The sequence below is a fragment of the Cebidichthys violaceus genome, unplaced genomic scaffold (assembly GCF_023349555.1).
Source record: "Cebidichthys violaceus isolate CVI_PGR_0920_01 unplaced genomic scaffold, fCebVio1.0.p SCAF_69, whole genome shotgun sequence".
Lineage (NCBI taxonomy): Eukaryota > Metazoa > Chordata > Actinopteri > Perciformes > Stichaeidae > Cebidichthys > Cebidichthys violaceus.
Window position 1 is genome coordinate 711,586 of NW_027176916.1, and position 19,323 is coordinate 730,908.

The following is a 19,323-nucleotide window of genomic DNA, read 5'->3' on the forward strand; positions in this document are numbered from 1 at the left end:
GGTTTCTCACTTTAAATCAGAAGGAACAGAGTAGAGTAGTAGTATAGATAGAATCTCCAGTGTGATTTAGCTGGAAGCCATTAGAAGCTACTTTTAGGTTTTGAGTCAGCTGGAGAGACCACCAGGGACGGACTGTTCCAGATCTGTTATTCTAAACTTTGTCTACTAGCTGCATGCCAAGGAACGTCCCTCATCTACCCTACAGAGTGCTGCAGGGATGACTTGCTTCTGTAGGCCAACAGGAAGTTAGCATCATGGTTCCCTCAACAAGAAGCCATCAGGAACTTTTCATCTGATTATAAAATCTCTTAAGATTGTGTTAACTGCAGACCTTATGTCAGACAACTGCTGACTCATTCCTGGATTTTAGGGGGGGGCAGTTCTGAAAAGTAAAGTCAAAGCTTCATGTGTTAAAGCTGCATTCTCTCTAATGTCCATCAGGGGGCGACTCCTCTGTTTGTATAGAAGTCTAGTCTAAAATGACTCTACTTCTCTTTTGATTTATTCCCTCAGTAAACATTGTAAACATGAGTTTATGGTCTCAATCTCTAGTTTCAAGTCTTCTTCAATACAGCATGATGTTCATTTAGTACATTATGGTCCATTTAGAGTCAAACAGACCATAAAGCAGAGGTTTTTTTCAACCAGCTACCTCTAGGTGGGCGGGGTTTTCATTGTATGACTTGACTTGGTCAACTTGAACTTTTGAAATCTCTGAATACAACAATTGGATTTTACTCGTTGCATCATTTAAAAGAAAGAACCGATGATACACATAGCCATCTTTTGTTTAATGACAGGAAATTAAAGTCAGCAATGGTTCCTGGAGGAATTCCCTGAGACTCAGTAACAGCACGTTCAACCCTTAACATGGTTGTTACATCGGTAAAAACATCACTTTACTTTGTAAAGTACCTGCTGTTACATTATATAACATCGCGATTAAAGTGGTTGCTTTACTTAGCTCAAGAGTGCAGTACCACTGCAAAACGTTTCTATAAAATATAATATACAAAGGACAGTACAACAACCAAATGCGGAGAGTGAGGCGGAGGGACGGTTCAAACTAGTGTAGCATTAAAGCATGGTGGAATTAACACGTTCGCTAACCAGCCAGCTGCATGTTTGCTAGTTAGCTAGCATGCTAATTCCACTATGTTTTAATGCTACACTGATTACAGAAAATAATCCTAAACAAATTCAAAGTTTTTAAAATTGAAATGTATAAAGCGGGAGCCACAGGTCGGGTACGGACATCTAAAAAATATGGAGAGCTGGACTAAACACATTGTTGGTTTTGGTCTCCTCATGGGATATGTTGACAACAAAACATACAAAACTCAAGCTAATCTGCTTCAGGACTTTGACGTCACCTTTTTTTTCCAGCTGATCAAATTCAAACCAGTAAACAAAATCAAGGACAAAAACAGAAATACAGAAATCTCTCTTATGTGAACAAACAGCTCAAATTTAGTTTGAAAAATTGCATTTCAGAGCCTTTAAAGTGTTATAATTTAGTTTTTATTACATCTTGGGTCTTATTTTTTTATAGTTTTCAGCAAGAAGGAGACAGAAGGGTCTACAAAATGTGTTTGAAGTGTATATCCAGAGGAAAACATGTTAAAAAGATAACGATAGAAGCTAAAGCTACAGATCACAGCGTTAACGTGAACCACCACATCACCTGGAGATACATTAAGGAACAACAGTGTTCCTGTAAAGACGATGAGCTCTTAATTCATTGTTACAATCATTAAGAAGCAAAAGCAGCATGTGTTTACATTCAGTATACCTTCAGTAGCTAGCATAGCAGTGAAGTGCTAACGCTAGTTAATGATGTGCTAACGTGCTCTGCTAATGTTAGCTCCACAGGTTTTTATGTAGAAATGTAACATTTTAGAAACGTTTATCTTCTTCCGACCTCTCCAGGTAGCGAGTATCACCATTACACAACGTTTAACTATGACGAGCCCCAAATCCACTAAAACCAGAAAATATAAAACCATTGAGGAGTCGTCACACTCTTGTCAGAGCTGGACGATGCTACGGATGCTACTTAGCAAAACACATATTTTCAAGTGCAATTATGGATTTTTAGCAACATTGGAGGTCACTTCTGTTGACTGCAAAAGGGATTTCAATAATTTACAAAAGCTGTTGTTTTTCTTTACAACCAGTACGACAATGTTTCTGCTTCACTGTTGTTATCATATCTGATAGAAATGAGGGTCAAGACTGCAACAATAAAAACCCAAGTTGTAATAAAACAGACCCTTTAAAGAAATAAATAACCAAATCAAAAGCCATTCTGATCACTAATAAAAAAGGCCAATATAAAATAAATGTCTTTATTTAGACAGGCCAGCAGTACGCATTGTAGGATTTAAATAAACTTCACAAACACAACAACACTAGCTATGATAAGAACATTAAAAAAAAAATACAATAACAGCAACAGCTGAGAGCCCAGCGATAACGATGGCAGAAACAAAAAGGGAACAGCTCGGTACACAATCATTCAAACCGGTTGTTTCAGTATATTTGAGCCACACAGGCTCGAACATGAGAATCACCGCTGGTGTTTTTATGTGTATTCTTCCTCTTTGCGGCTGATCTACGCAAAGAGTCACCTGAACACAGATCAAACAGCTCGAGGCTGTTGTAACCGCAATCCTCCTATGGGTCCGTCTAAGCTTTGGCTCTCTGGTTGTAAACCCTGTTCACAACTTCACTGTACATCCTTCTCAAAACAAAATCTTCAAAAAGCTTCATATGATACAGTTCATGTTTCTCAGTGATGATACGCTGGATTCCATGTGCGGTACCAGGACCTGAAAGGACAAAAAGGATTATCCACTTAAGACAAATAAAAAGTGACAGAAAAGTCTAAATTTACTCAAGTACTCAGGTCAAAACGGAGGTACTTGTTCTTCACCAGACAAAACATTTGATGATCTTATAGAAAATGATGTAGATTTAACTACCCAAAAGTATAGAGTGCTACAGGGGTGAAATATGTTTGTAGGCCAACCCGGACATTAGCATTGAATTGGTTGCCTTAACAAAAAGCTAATGGGATTGTCCCATTAAATTATTGCATTGGAGCCAAAAGCGTTGGTCCACATGGTGAGTTTAGGTTGACGTATCTTACCCATGTGTGCTGTAGGACGCTGCGTTAACCTGAGACGTTAAAGAGACGGAGGCTGCTGACAGACCGTTGGGAGAAGCTTCGCGGCTTCCACTGTTTGGAGAGGAATTCGATGAAACTGGAAGGAAAAAGGTGAAAACATCATTATATAATCTATATGCACACATACTGTACATGGATCATACTTGTATTACAGTCGTAGCTGTAATAAAGACAGTAAGATAAGAGATGCAAATGTTTTGTTGTTTCCAGCAGCAAGAATGAATGTTATCAATAGGTGAACGTGGGAAACGGTACTTGCCTCCGCCTGTAGCCGGAGGGCTGTAGGATCTGGATGTTGTGGCCTGAAACTGTGAAAACGGATGAGATAAAGCAAACTTCTCTTTAGGACTGTAAAATATATGTGCTTTATAATATACCTAGACACATATAGCTATAGGGGAATTGCAATTTAATGATGTCAGCTGTTTTAGATTTTTTTTTTAATGATAAAAACAGAAAAATATAATATTCTATAATAATATAACACAGTAAAAGGGGCCATTCTGCATAGTGATAATTTTTCTGTACTTTTAATTAAATGGGACACATCATGCTCATTGTCAGATTCATATTTTGGCTTTTATGTGCTTTAGTGACATCTCTGTTCTGTTCATTATCTGTAACCAGTGTAGCTTTTACGCATGGTGGAATTCGCAAGCTAGCTAGCTATTTTTGCAAGCTTGATAATTCCACCATGCTTTGATGCTACACTGGTTAGAAAATGAGCCAGAATAGCGGGCTGAAGCCCGGCAGTCTTAGCGGGTCAGTCCGCCTCAGTCCTCACAACTCCGGAGAAGAACAAGCTAACAAGCTAACTAGCTAACTAGCCGTGTTCGCTCTCTTCCCGGCAACACTTCACGGCCCCACTGACGTGTGTCGTTGCCTTTTTCTTTTGTACTCGTCACATGACAAAAGAAAACAGTTCAATGTCCGTTTTACTATCTTATTTCTGTGGTCACGACTCAACGTGCCGCTACTCCACTGATAGTTAGCATATCGTAGCATAAAGACTGGAGGGTAGAAGGAAACGGCTAACCTCTAACTTAAATTATTTGTATTAATTGTAACAATTAATACAAATAACAATGAATTAAAGGGAAAGTGCATATGAAAATTGTATATGTTGTTTTATTCTGAGTGAAAGAGATCGATGTTTTAGACCGCTAACCATTCTGGAGTTGTAGCTGTGTGACTTGACCGTATAACCCGTCACCGGGCAGAAGATCCTCTTCTCCTTCTGACGCCGATTACAGAACCAAACTCGAACCACCTCCTTCTCCATGGCTAGCTGCTCTGAGATCAGGGTTATCTCTTCAGAGTTGGGCTTGGGGTTCTGAAAACAACAACAACAACAAAAAACAGGATTTCCTCATTTAATTCAAACGTTAGGACGGAAGGTTTTTAAGGTATATAGAGCCTGGCAACACTGCCGGTGTCCATATATATTGCTCTTTATCAGGATCTTTTAAAACTTATGTTAAAAATATATAACTTAATATGTTTGTAATAGAGTTATTTGTGTCTGTACAGATGTAGAGATCAGGTACGTCAAGCAATGTCTGTTAGCCTAGGAGACAGAAAAGTCGGTTAATAATGCTAACCAACTTTTCTTCTATACGTAATAAATTCTATACGTTAGTAAGATGAACATGCTCTCAATGAAAAACTTGTTTATTATCTCCGCCAGGAGGATCATGCCACCGCTCGTGAGCCTAGTGAGTGAGTGAGTGAGTGAGTGTGAACCTCTGTGTCTGTCCACGGCTTATCTCACATTCTGCTGCAGCAAACTGCAGAATATTTTGGGCGGCAAGTTATGGCGCCCTGCAAAAGGACCTTGCGTGGTTGTGGTAACTCACGCTTTCACAAAACACCTTTTATTGACTGTTAGAGGCACCTAACAGCCTTGCCGTTTTCATCTTATTATCCAAAGTGCTTGGGGGGGGGGGGTTGCACTACTGTAGCCCCTACTGTTTTTTAAGCAACGAAAGCGCGCCTTCTTTGTGTCTACATTGACAACAATGGATTCGAGGGCACAAAAAAACGCTTCATGTGAATGGCCCCTTATACTTCCATTGATCCCTCACTGTTAACTCTTAACCAACCACCAGCCAGCCAACTTCAAATCACATTCATGAGACAATTTGTTTAACTTCAGATTAGATTTTAGAGGAAATGGTGCATAGTTACAAAATCATTTCACCTCAGGTTAATAGCAGGCCACTTCAAGGTATCACTCAGAGAGAACCAGGACATTGTTATGTAGCATTTCAAAATTAAAGCCCTTTAAAATCGCATGCATGAGCTAACTTCAAATCAAATTTATGAGACAGTAGTGGCCAAAAGTGATAACACGGCTGACCATTACTGCCAACCACCAGCCGCTACTCTGCACCCAGTGGGGGGATAAAAGTTTTCTCACTTTTAGTAATTTTGAACAATGTGTTTAGCTAACATTCTAACGGAACAAACAGTATACACACTGCTGAGTACATCGCAGCCAACCAGTTGGTGAGTTTAATTAAGTTTTCAGCAAGATTGTGTAAAATGTCCAATAGGACGACTTTGAGCTTGTTTTTTTGACACCTTTTTTTACGACGCCTTACAGGCCCATTGGTGTCAATCGTCGGTTGTATTCATTCAATCATACAATACAGCAGTGGTCGTTGTAGACACACCTGACGGAGATCTGCACTCTACTGAGTGCACCTTTCTAGTATTAAAAATAGATTTAGTCTTGAACTCACATCATGGAAACGCTTCTCCAGAGTCAACTTGATGTTTGTTTCAATGCTCGTCCTCTTTTTCCGTTTGCGTCCGTAACCCTCTAACAGCGGCGGCGGCAGCGAGTGGGGTTGTTCATCGATTCAGGAGGTGAGTTCTCTAATGTAAAAAAACAAACAATTTTATTGAATTTTACATCTGATTTGCTTCTTTTCTAGCCTCTTTTCAAATCAACCCAGAATATCAGTGATACTGTAATTTAATAAATGCGGTCACTCTGTTGTACCTGCGTCACTCAGCCATTTCTCCAGCAAAGGTTTGAGCTTGCACATGTTTTTGAAGCTGAGGTTTAGAGCCTCGAAGCGAGAGATTGTGGTCTGACTGAAATCGTTCCCGTACAGTTTTTCCCATCGCAAGGCCTACATCTCCCTGTGAAAACACAAAACGCATGAACTATATCACCTTCTCATCATGCAAAACAAACAAAATATATTTCGTCAGTTTGACAAAAAGATCCCGATCCCAGTCTTCTTCAGTGATGCCGCATATTGCCACTAATTTTGGTTTTAACGACCCTGGAAACTTGGTCTCTTGGTTTTAAATCTTCTCCAGAATGAAGTACATAACTCAATAAGCACCAGTTTTCAGGGCCTTGAAAGGAAAACAAAGTATAGCTCTTTTTCTTAATTACCTGGGTGAAGCCCAGTTTTATGCGTCGTTGTTTGAATGCTTTAGCAAACTGCTCCAGCTCTTCCAGATCATTGGGTTCCTCCTGCGGTGGCACCGACATGTGTTTGGGCATCTGCAGGTGGGACATGTCCATGTGGTTCTCCATTGACGGGCCTGCCAGACCGGAGCGACTCATAGCCTGGATCAGATAAGAGGCGACACAGAAGTAGTGTTTCAGTTTCCAGGTGATGTAAAAGAAAACTAAAATGTTTTTACTGTCCTGTAGCACAACAACAAGTATAATATATCTGCAAGACTCAACGTTTATTTGGCCAGATGTCCAGATTATGTCTCTCTGCTTCATGCATTCACTTTGTGCCGATGTGTATGGAGACAGGAAGTGGTCTGGATTTACCTGGGGAGTCAGAGCCAGTCCAGGTTGATGCTGAAGGAGACTGGTTTGACTCTGGCAGGGAAGGGACAGCAGGTTCTGCTGCATAAGGGCTGCAAAGGAAAAAAAAACAGGTTTTGATCATTTATCTGTTGGCAGGAAATAGATGTAGTATGCATGTTCCCCCGAGAAACATTCATGTTTGTGAACAGATTAAACTTCAGTGAGCTTTAGAGGTTTTGCTATAGGTGTAGTTTTTACTTTGGACAGAGGGAGTCGTACTGGGCGGATGGATAGTAAAATAGTTTTTATCATCCTGTTACTTAATTAGCTCAAAGGCTTAATTTTACACTCTTTTAAACCAGATTAAAGAACAAGTTTTGACAGAGCCAGGCTAGCTGTTTCCATCTGTTTCCAGTCTTTGTGCTAAGCTAACACAACCGGCTGCTGAAAAACCATGAATTAGTAAAAGAATTGTCAGTTTTAGGACTCCACCTTGGTGGCTGGTGGGGCTCTGGGAGAGCAGGAAGGGTGAAGGAGACGACAGGTGAGACGTTGGCATCAGAACCAGCTGCTGCATGGTGTGAAGAGAGGTGAGCTCCTGGAGCAAAGACAAAAAACAAGACAACAAGCCGTAAATACAGACTTCAGGGTTACATCTATACACATATATATACATATATATATATATATATATATACATATAGTATATATATATATATATATATACATATATATATATATATATATATATATATATATATATATATATATATATATATGTGTAACCCTGTGCACATTTACCAAAGCATTTCACTGAGGTACTTGTACTTTACAGGAATATTTCGATTCAATGCTACTTTATATTCTACTAAATATTGTACTTTTTCTCTCATTACATTTATCTGACAGCTTTCATAACATATGATCAGCGTATAAAACATGATGAGTTTCTTTAATCTATAACTTTAAATTATCTAAAGTAGTAAAAGTTAACAATTATGTAATTGTTAAATCCTTTATTCAATCACAATTTCTTAGATACAAATGTCACAAAAATGTCTTTTTTTTTTGGATATGTCAAAAGAATTCTTTGGTTCATATTTATTATGTTTCTCCGGTGATTTAGTGCAGCACTCTGTTAAGTTCGGAGGCTGAGATATCTTTACTTAGAGTCCTTTAAATGGGTCCAAACTCCCATAATGCAACTCGATAGTGTCCGTTTCATTAGACGCCTCCCTGCCTGTTCCATACCGCCGATTTAAACTCAGGCTTAAAAGAAACATTGAAATCCGTCTCCAAACCCAAACTGAGATATTCACTGCTGACATCCCTGCTGACATCACTGCTGACATCACTGTGACATCACTGCGGGTCATTTTCTCGGTATATTAAACTGTTTTCACTGGTTTTAGTTAGTTAATAACAGAGCAGTTTTAATAACTTTAATTTACCTCAGTAAGATGTGAACTTCCAAGCAGCCAATGGCTGGCTCATACACGTCCTTACACAATATGCATAGTGTAAAATAGAATGATATATTGCAATGAAAGTTGGCTAACTGACGTTTTATTTTATTTACTATTTGCTCATTTTATTTTTGGCTTACTGGGATTTATGGGTTATAGTGTGGGATTGATTATTTTTGTAATAAATCTATTTGTTTATTGTATTTTATTTATTTATTTTCTTTGGCTAACGAGAATTTGGGGGTTATAAAGGTGGGGTATTCATACATTTTTATTGTATTTATTAATTACATTTATTATGACACACTGACATTTTGGGGTCATAAGGTGGTATTTTATTTGTTAATTAAATTTGATATTCTATTTTGGCTAACTGGTCTTTTGGGGTTAAGAGATGGGATATTTAGTTTGAAGCTGTTGTGTATTGCCGGGGTTATTTGAGTTGTCTTCGTGTTTATGTGCTAAATGGGATAATAAGAATGTTAAAACAACAGACCCAGACAGCTGACCTCCAGGCACTGGAGAACTCTGTGTCAGGTGACATGTGGCGGCGGCTGGAATGAGGCGAGTCGTTGATCTCCTCTGTCTTTATCTGAGACGATCGAAAGCACAACCAGTAACAGTATTAACCCAGGTGTCTTAAGGATAGATTAAATAGTTCAAAGGATGGGAAATATTGAAGAGAATGAGCATGTCTACACACACACACACACACACACACATTCTCCAGGACCAGTTTGGTCACTAAACATGATACAAAGAGTGATAGACTCTCTCCCTCCCCTTGGGCTCTAGCCAGTATGCAAATACCCCCCCCCCCCACTCACACACACCCCTCCAAACCCTGAAAGCCATGTCACTTCCTGAAAACACCAGCACTGAAAAAAAAAAGAGTGTGTTTGGAGAAGTAATCCAAATAGCTGCAAACTATTTGAGATGTGTGTGTGTGTGCGTGTGTGTGTGTGTGTGTGTGTGTGTGTGTGTGTGTGTGTGGGGGGGGGGGGGGGGGGGGGGGGGGGGGGACAGGTGGTTTATCCTCAGGATGTTGGCCTTCTAAGAAAAGTCAGTTGATTTCTCGTGCCTCTCGGCTATTTATATTCCAACTTAGCTTCGTTATTAAGTGCACATTAAGTCTTGCGATGATCTTTATTTGTCTTCTTATCAACACATACCACGAAGAGACAGAAACCAACAATGAATTCATACTTCTAACAAGTATTTCTGTGCTTCAAAGGTTTATACATCTTATTTGTGCTATAGAGCTCCATTATCGTCCAAAAACTATTAAAACCACAGACATTTTCAGTCAATCCACGTTCACCGTCCTGCTGCTGTAAATACTCGCAGACAACCAAATGTGTATTAATCTGCCACTGAAAATAGTCCCCAACAAATGTGCTGTTTTCTACTGTTAAGTAAAGTTTGCTAAAAAAACTACAGTGCCCAACTGTTTTAGGGAAATTACTGGGTCTTTTTTTTAAATAAAAGAATATACCTGTGATCTGTTTTTAAAGATTTGTCTTCAGTTGGAATCAATGGGTCAATGAGAGCCCAGACAGCGTGCGGAAATCAGAAAGTACAGCAAGTATTTATACACAGACTTTTGGTCTTTGCATAAGATTTGTTGGCAATAGCAAAAACTACAGAACAGAATAACACCAGACACAACCTTTAACATACATACAGAAAGACCTCTGTTATAATACAGTTTGTTTTGGCTCCATTATTGAATAAGAATTGTTTCTGTACAAGCTAAACCGACTTACAGCAAGTCACAGACTCACTGAGGTGAGGTTTTGCAGTAACGACTAAAACGAGCAGTGGAGTAGTAACATTAGAAAGTACAAATGAGTAAAAATCAACAACTTATTGCCTCATCCACACACTCTTGTTACAGCGTAGGGTAGCACATTGCTATCTCCAGATGGTTGACAATTTTCAGTAACCAGTGTAGCATTAAAGCATGGTGGAAACCTAGCCAGCTGTACACTAGCAAGTTAGCTAGCTAGCTATTTTATTCCACCATGCTTTAATGCTACACTGGTTACTGGGTGAGCTGAACAGCAGGCTGGTTAAAGCATGGTGGAAATAGTGAGCTAGCTACCTTGCTAGTTCAGAATATTATATTAGCCTACTGGATTATGAAGCTAGCTACCTTGCTAGTTCAGAATATTATATTGCTGGATTATGAAGCTAGCTACCTTGCTAGTTCAGAATATTATATTGCTGGATTATGAAGCTAGCTACCTTGCTAGTTCAGAATATTATATTACTGAATTATGAAGCTAGCTAGTGTGCTAGTTCAGAGTATTATATTACTGGATTATGAAGCTAGCTACCTTGCTAGTTCAGAATATTATATTACTGGATTATGAAGCTACCTTGCTAGTTCAGAATATTATATTACTGGATTATGAAGCTAGCTACCTTGCTAGTTCAGAATATTATATTACTGGATTATGAAGCTACCTTTGCTAGTTCACAGAGAAATATTCTCTACAACGTTTAAACATTCTTTCATAGTTTGAGCCAACATGCAAAATAATCAATTCATTTCTCAGAATCTGTCAGACATATATTTACGACATGGTGTTATGTACTGTGAGAAAGTACAGTTTGTTACTGAACTATTGCAGCTTTTTAAAATTGTTGCAGGGTTTGTTTGTTTGTTTGTTTGTTTGTTTTTTGGCATCAGTGTCATTTTGTGGCAAATTTTCTCTTCACTGTCAATGACTTTACATGGAAGTTTAAAGGCACATTTTCTGTTTACGGGACATGTAACGCACAAATAAATGACTGAATATATACACACATCATATTTCTGTGTACTACGTTAATCACTGTTCCAGTAAACTTTTACCTGCTGTTGAAATCAGCATGTTAAACCCTCACGTGTGACACGCAGCAGCATTCAGCGAGAAAACAAACATTATTGTGTAGTACAGGGAGCATTCTGCGTCAGTAAAACAGATATTTGTAGATATGAAACGTTTCAGGTTGACGAAACATCTCAACATTTTGATCAGTACGGCTCACGCAATGACAACACAGCTTTTCATTTTGCTGGCGCTGGCCAATTTACAGACATTACAGCTGGGTTTTGAGGGATAAATTAAATGTTTTGAGGTATTTTTTGCAGACAGGCGATAATGTTTTAATGTCACATGAAACAGTTGTGATGACATTTTAGAGAATGTTTCATAAAATGAGCCAAAGTGAAAAACTGTAACAGGATCCTGGTGGTTTGGGTTGAGTCTTTGCTTTCTTTCTCATCATTTTCAGTTATTTAAGAGGGAAACGGCTTAAAAACTAGTAATATTAAGTTCCGTTAACGTTAAAGATATTTTTTAAAGATTAGGAAATGTTTTTAATCCATGTCTGCTGTGTTGGATACAAACGTTAGCATGCTAGCACACAGGAAAAGTTAAAATCCTCCTGATGAAAGAAACATCATTCATTAAACCACCGTTGAACACAGGACGTGCAGTAGTGAAATATTAAAAACTCTGTTACTCACATGTCGATTGAAGCCGATTCCGTTTTGCTCTAAATGTCGGAAGAGAGAAAGAGATTCAGTTTTGTTTTTAAATGTCGACATTCAGCTTCTTCAGAGTGACACACAGAACAAATTGAATAATATAAAGATGTCTGTTAGCATTAAATGTTAATGCATTTGTATGCTAGACAAGTCAGGTAACTTGCTCGTCATTCGGTTGTCACGTGAGTAGTTAGTCCCACTTGGTTGTCACGTGAGTAGTTAGTCCCACTCGGTAGTCACGTGAGTCGTTAGTCACGTGAGTAGTTAGTCTCACTCGATAGTCACGTGAGTAGTTAGTCACGTCTCACTCGGTAGTCACGTGAGTAGTTAGTCCCAGGAGTCACTAGTTACATGAGTCGTTAGTTATGTGAGTCGTTAGTCACTCTGTAGTCCCATGAGTAGTTAGTCACATGAGTCGTTAGTTATGTGAGTCGTTAGTCACTCTGTAGTCCCATGAGTAGTTAGTCCCATGAATCACTAGCTACATGAGTCGTTAGTTATGTGAGTTGTTAGTCACTCTGTAGTCCCATGAGTAGTTAGTCCCATGAATTACTAGCTACATGAGTCGTCAGTTATGTGAGTCTTTAGTTATGTGACTCGTTACGCCCACTCTGTAGTCACGTAAGTGGTTAGTCCCATAAATTGCTAGTTACATGAGTTGCTAGTTACATGAGTCGTTAGTTACATGAGTCGTTAGTTATGTGAGTCTTTAGTTATGTGACTCGTTACGCCCACTCTGTAGTCACGTAAGTCGTTAGTCCCATAAGTCGCTAGTTACATGAGTCGCTAGTTACATGAGTCGTTAGTTATGTGAGTCGTTAGTTATGTGAGTCATTACGGCCACTCTGTAGACACGTGAGTCGTTAGTCACTCGATAGTCATGTGAGTTGTTAGTTGTGTGAGTCGCAAGTTACTCGTTAGTCCCGTCGCAAGTCACTAGAGTTGCTAGTCATTCGGTAGTCATGTGAGTAGTTAGTCTCACACGGTAGTCCCTTGAGTCGGTAGTCACGTGATTTGTTAGTCCCCTGAGTCGCAAGTTACTTGTGAGTCGTTCGTCACTTGATTTAAAAAAAAAAAATGTATTCAACATCTTAACATGCTTTTAAACCTTTTTTTTTTATTTATTTTTTTACTATTTTTGTCGTATATATTGTTGCCTTAATCAATATCACTGAAACATGTTAAATGAACTATTGTGCTCTATCTGTCATTTTGCCAATTAAGAAAAAAACAAAACATGATAAAGAAAAGGACACAAGGACACAAGGACACACTTGTGACGAGTCTCTTTCAGAAGGTTTCGTCCTGCACTGAGCATCGGTCCGTGTTTAAAGAGAGGAAGAGGGCCGATGGAGGAGGAGAGTTCAAAGGTGTGCTGGATCAGCTCACATCATTTGAATGTCAAATGGGGCCTTCGGGACTGTGTGTGTGTGTGTGTGTGTGTGTGTGTGTGTGTGTGTGTGTGTGTGTGTGTGTGTGTGTGTGTGTGTGTGAGAGAGAGAGAGAGAGAGAGGCAGTGAGCTGCTGGAGACACACAATGCAAATACACCAATAACCTCCCCCCCCTCACCTCCCCGCTCATCCCCCCCCCCCCCTCCCAGCACAACCAGCATCACGGCCAAACTTCCAGTATGGAAATGACCAAGACATGCAAATCAGCTTCAGCTGTGAGTGCAGGAAGCCGTGTTAGCGCTCACACACACACACACACACACACACACACACACAACACACACACTGGAAAACGATGACTTAAAGGGTTGTTTCGTCTGTCACGCTGTCCTAAAAAAAAGTGTCTTTTTTCTTAGAGAGTGACTGAGTAAATTATTACAAACTGCTCTGGGAACAAGTGGAGTGATATTAACCCCCTTTGGCACAATCATCTGTTTGACTTCAGTTTGTCTTGAGGGCAGAACTAAAGATGTGTCCCTGTGCCATTCTACATCCTGATAGTACAGAGAATAAGTACTTTATTAATCATTTAATTCATCCAATTAACAAAAACGTGTCAACAACAGCTTAAAAAAGGACATTCTTACTGCACTGCACATGTGTGAGGTCGCCATAGAGCTAGCACTGCTAATTTAAACGCAACAAATACCGTTAAAGGTAGTAGTACTGTTTACTTTGAGTACTATTACAGTAAATGGCTCTACTGTTTTTGAAGTTTCAAAAAAAAAAAACGTGCATTAACGAAGAAATGTTACAATACGGACACGTCAAAAACTGTGATGTTCGAACGCCACGAGTATTTAAAGGATGTCCAATGTCTATATGTTTATTATTGTCAGTAAACTTCATCTTTAAAAATAATTAATTTTTGTTTAAAGGACTCAGAAATCTCATAAAACTGCTGTTTCTTTACTAAACAAACAGGAGGAAACGGTGCTTTTTATGGGGACTATTTCCAGCGGATTAATCCACATTTGGTGCTCTAGTGAGTGTTAATATAAACCACAGTGTGTGTGTGTGTTCATGAACGCGTCACACATTCATTGTTGCTTTTGGTCTTTTCATTTGTTGACAATTAATAATATAATAATAAAGTAATATAGAATGTCTCTCGACTTTTAGAAATGTAGTTTCTCGTGTGAGCAGCTTTGTGCATTGCATTATGGGACGGCGGACTTTATACACGTAATGACGACAGCATCAGCTCAGTTTAGACGCTTTTTATATGAAACTGAACTTCTAAATGTTCGGTTTGTTCCTTTGATCGATCACACGTTCTGTCTTCCAATCCATAAACTGTTCTTCAGCAGACTGCTCACTAACTTGCATAAGGATTATTATTTTGCATGTTATTATGTTTTTAACTTGTGGGACAGTGAAGAAGATAATATATTGATATTATTCTGTGTTTCTTTTTGATTTTCAAGATATAAAAAAACCCAGCAGAAAGCTTCACAACAGAGAGTTTAAATCAAGATCAGACAAAAAAAATTGTATAAAACTTTCTGCAAAATGTTCCTGCTCTCAGCAACTTAAAGGGACAGTTCACCCCCAAAATCAAAAACACATCTTTGTCCTCTCACCTGTAGTGCAATGTATCATTCTAGATCGTCTTAGTGTCTAGTTTTGGAGATGTCTGCGTTCTCTCCAACGTGATGGAACTAATAAAAAATACATCAACGTCTCTTTCCAGAGACCATGACCCGGTTACTCAAGAGAATCCACAGGCTGCGTTGTGAGCAGTTTCACGGAGGAACTACTTTCTTTCTACCTTAAGTGTCTGCATGAAGCCGCTCACAACAAAATCTGTATTTATTATTTTAGTATTAATATATCGGAGAGAAGGCAGAAATCTCTACGGACATTATCTCGAAAATTAGGTATAAATAGCGCTACATGTAGAAGGACATATAAACGTATATTTTGGGGTGAACTGTCCCTTTAAGCACCATTTAAAGAACTTGCTTGAAGACTTTCCTTAACCTTAACTGAAGTGCTTTTGTTGCCCAACAACACAGAGGACTCTGGGTAAAAAAACAAAACAGATCTCTGGTGTCCAAGTCTTGCACTTGGAGTTGGAGTTGCACAAAGAGAGCAGTCTCAGAAACCGTCTGTCCTCGACTTCCCTTTGATAGCTGAGGAGTTAAAGGGTCAGTTCGCCCACATTATACAAATCCTCTCACTGTCCCCGTGGCGGCATCGCTCCACGTGGACAGTTCTGCTTTCATTTGTTCAGGTTTCGTCTCTGAGATTGTTAAAAAATAATAAAATAAAACATGTGTTTTGTATAAGAGAGACTACCACTTTAAAAAGAAAAAAACGGCGAGGATTATCCAGACTGTATTACATTCACCTCCTTTGTATTTGAGTGGAGGCAGGACAAATTAAACCAATAATATCATAAACTTGAGTGAAAAATGTGTGTATATTTGAGCTGATATTAATACACTCAGCGCTCCTAATAACTAATAATGAGCGCTGCATGAACAAGTGCCACTTTGGCTTCATCTGATGCTCAAATATTGATCAAAAACACGGACGTGTTGCACTTCCACGACACAGCGGCGTTTCTCTCACGCAGCCATTGTCTGAATTTAAAAGTTCCACTTTTCTTTTCTTCTTGTTGTTGTTGCTGGTTCCTGTTTTTTTTTTTTTTTTGGGGGGGGGGGGGGGGGGGGGGGGGTTTGTTTCGTGGGTTTCTGGTTTGTGACCTCGGCAGCCAGCAAAAGCTTCTCTCATCAAACAGCCTCAGGGGCATCCTGGTACGGCAACCAACTGCCACGATATCCACACACACACACACACACACACACACACACACACACGCGCATGCGCACACACACACACACACACACACACACACACTGACACACTGCTTCCTACGAAACAGGAGCTGGTCTAAATGCTGCTTTTATTTCTGCCACATCATACGAGGTATGAGGACAGTATTTGTACTTGTGAGAAGTCCTACTTAAAGAGACAGTCCACCCCAAATCCCAAAAACATATTTTTCCTTTTACCTGTATAGCTTTTTATTTCAATCTAAACTGCCGTTGTGAATAGAACTTTGTTCTTCATGACTTCGCTTAATATTCCGGGTTGATGTTACACGTACAAAGTGAAAGACTTTGACACCATGGAGTTGTTTCAGGTGAAGGAAAGACTTAAAGGGACAGTACACCTGATCAAATCATGACCCGGTTACTCGAGATAATAGCAGTTTCATGCAGCAACTAATGTTGAAAGAAAATAGTTCCTACATGAAACTGCTCACAACAAAGTCTGTGTGTGTGTGTGTGTGTGTGTGTGTGTGTGTGTGTGTGTGTGTGTGTGTATCACTTTAAGCAACACAAGCCGAGTGTCATATAATCCCATTGATTGATATCTTTAACACAACTCACACCAAAACAACCTCGATTGATACACGGCAGGTGAGAGGACGGATGTGTGTTTCTGATTAATGGGTGAACCGTCCCTTTAAGTGTACAACTTCTCATACTGGTCCAAAAAATGATGTGGTAGAAATAAACGTGTCGTAAAAAAAAATACGTGTTTTTGTCCCTTTAAGTTCTTCAGAAAGGGAACATTCAGCAAATAAATTCTGTGTTTTTAGAGACTTTGCAGATCCGTTTATTAAAAATGTTGAACCTGATATAAATAACAGCAGCAAAGATCACTGAACCAAGAAGCGAAAAAGTACATTTTTAGTCTATAAAAGGCAGTAAAAAGCAAACACAAACAATCTTTCCTATATTATGCTTTTTGTGTTGAAGCTGTTAAACTCCCTAAATGAAAAACAAATATTAAAACATAAAGAGAATAAAGAACAGCATCCTCGTCTGTGTGTGTGGAGAGGATTCAGCTGTGTGTGTGTGTGTGTGTGTGTGTGTGTGTGTGTGTGTGTGTGTGTGTGTGTGTGTGTGTGTGTGGGGTGGTTTAGAAACAAACAAACAGGTGAATCCGTCCTTACCTGTCGGCTCGGCCGGAGCCTCCGACCGCTCCACCGCCTCTGCGCTCATCTTAATATCTGCAACGATAAATACGGCTGATTTTCCTCCAGGATTGCGGCTTTACAATGAAGCACCCAGGAAAATGATCTTGAGTTTATTCTAATGGCTTCCCCCTCCCCTCCCACCACACACACACACACACACACACACAAAAACACTCCTAGTTGTAATATTCATAAGCTGATATTCCCATGAAGCACTTTGATGAAGGAGCCTCTCATCTAAACTCCGTGAGGATGATTGACAGAAGTAGTGAAGTTGAGAGTGACTCACCTTCAGACAGACAAGCGGTGTGCGTCGCTCCAGCTGCCGTCCGTCCTCTCTTGATTATTCAAAAAGGAGTCGCGTGTTGTGGACCCAAACTTTTTGGAAAAATCCACCGGCTGCTCATCAGCATTTTCCTAAGTGGAGAAACTAAGTTCACCCTCTGCAGGAGCCTGCAGCCCTGCAACGCATGATGGGATGATTTGCATATTTGCCTCGGCGCGACCTATCCAGCTTCTGACTGTTTGCATAAAACAACAATGGGCTCACTGCAAATTACAGCGGATGTGTGTGTGTGTGTGTGTGTGTGTGTGTGTGTGTGTGTGTGTGTGTGTGTGTGTGTGTGGGGGGGGGGGGGGGGGGGGGGGGGGGGGTAGCAAGATGCTGTAGTGGTCGTTTACAACTAGATAGATGAGGAGGAAGTGGTTTTACTCTCCTTTATATTCCACAGAAGCATAGGTGTGTGTACTTCACATATACATAGCTGTGTACATCCACCACTTTATTACTGGTTGTATTGTGAAGCAGTAATCGTTAAAGGATAACATCAAGTTTTATATAGTTCTCCCAAAGCCCAAATTTGGACTTCTATTGTAAATCTATAGCCTTTTTATCTTTCATTTCTGACCTACTTTCTTATTATTTGAACGTTGCCTGATTCAGACGCTCTTAATCAGTCTGAATGTGTCTCTTGATGTTTTAGGTAAAGCGCTTCGAATTGCCTTGTTGCTGAAATGTTCAATATAAATAAACTTCCCTTGAAGAAGACCTCGAAACTTCACTTGTGGATGTGATAATAAAGTGGTTCTGAACCAGTCTCAGTGTAGTCCTGGTCCTCTATCAGACCTCCATCAGTACAGAGAGCCATCAGAGAGAAGATGGTCTGTTTCTATAGAGTTGTTCTTAATGATGTCATCGGAGCCACCGGGTCGGATTCTGGTGAAACCGGATGAACTCATGCAGGTTCACCAGAACCTCCTTCAGCTCAGAGTCCAGCAGAGACCTGGTCCACCGTGGACAGAACCAGATCCTCCAGCAGAGACCGGTCCACCGTGGACAGACCCAGATCCGGCTTCGCTGCCTCCTTTTGACCTGCAGTCGGAGCTCTGGAGGGAGGAGGAGAGCTCAGCTCCCGGCAGCAGCAGCGGCGTCACCTCCTCCTCCCCCTCCTCCTCCTCCTCCTCCTCCTCCTCCACTCTAGTCCACAGGGAACCTTCAGAATCAACAAAATTAAAGTTCCTCGTTGTAGCTTTAAGGGAGAAACATTGTGCGTCCTTTATTTATTTCTTTTTTATTTGCTGAAAGCTTGGCAAGATCAATTATTTAAATAGTATTTATTCCGATTTTTCCACCTCTACAAATTTCTTTGTTGCACTCAATGACGATCTAAAGCTTCTGATAGATGCTTTAGCTGTTTCTCTGTTTTTGGACGTTCTCTGCTGTGTGTGTAATATGTGCAAACTAAGTTGTGTTGACAAATTCTGTGGAGATTCTTCAAAAACACTGCGCTCAATGAGGACGTTCCCACCAGACTCAACCTTTTTATCTGGTTTCCTATCACTCAGGTTTTTACTTTTGGTACTTTTGGTTACCTTTTGATTCTGATATTGTTATGTATA

The 19,323-nt window shown here is 39.8% G+C and overlaps 1 protein-coding gene across 1 annotated transcript; it reads right to left on the reverse strand.

Annotated features, from left to right (window-relative positions):
• Positions 1 to 842: 842 nt before the first annotated feature.
• On the reverse strand, positions 843 to 17,820 carry LOC137890783 (POU domain, class 2, transcription factor 3S-like). Its single transcript, XM_068734996.1, is given in 16 exon segments — positions 843 to 2,831; positions 3,152 to 3,266; positions 3,450 to 3,498; positions 4,359 to 4,523; positions 5,935 to 6,027; positions 6,030 to 6,070; positions 6,198 to 6,315; positions 6,317 to 6,340; positions 6,603 to 6,779; positions 6,996 to 7,084; positions 7,467 to 7,569; positions 8,933 to 8,996; positions 8,998 to 9,032; positions 11,958 to 11,986; positions 17,401 to 17,457; positions 17,714 to 17,820. Coding segments are annotated over 15 exon segments (1,191 nt in total). The 5' UTR covers positions 17,450 to 17,457; positions 17,714 to 17,820; the 3' UTR covers positions 843 to 2,791.
• Between the last annotated feature and the right edge of the window lie 1,503 nt (positions 17,821 to 19,323).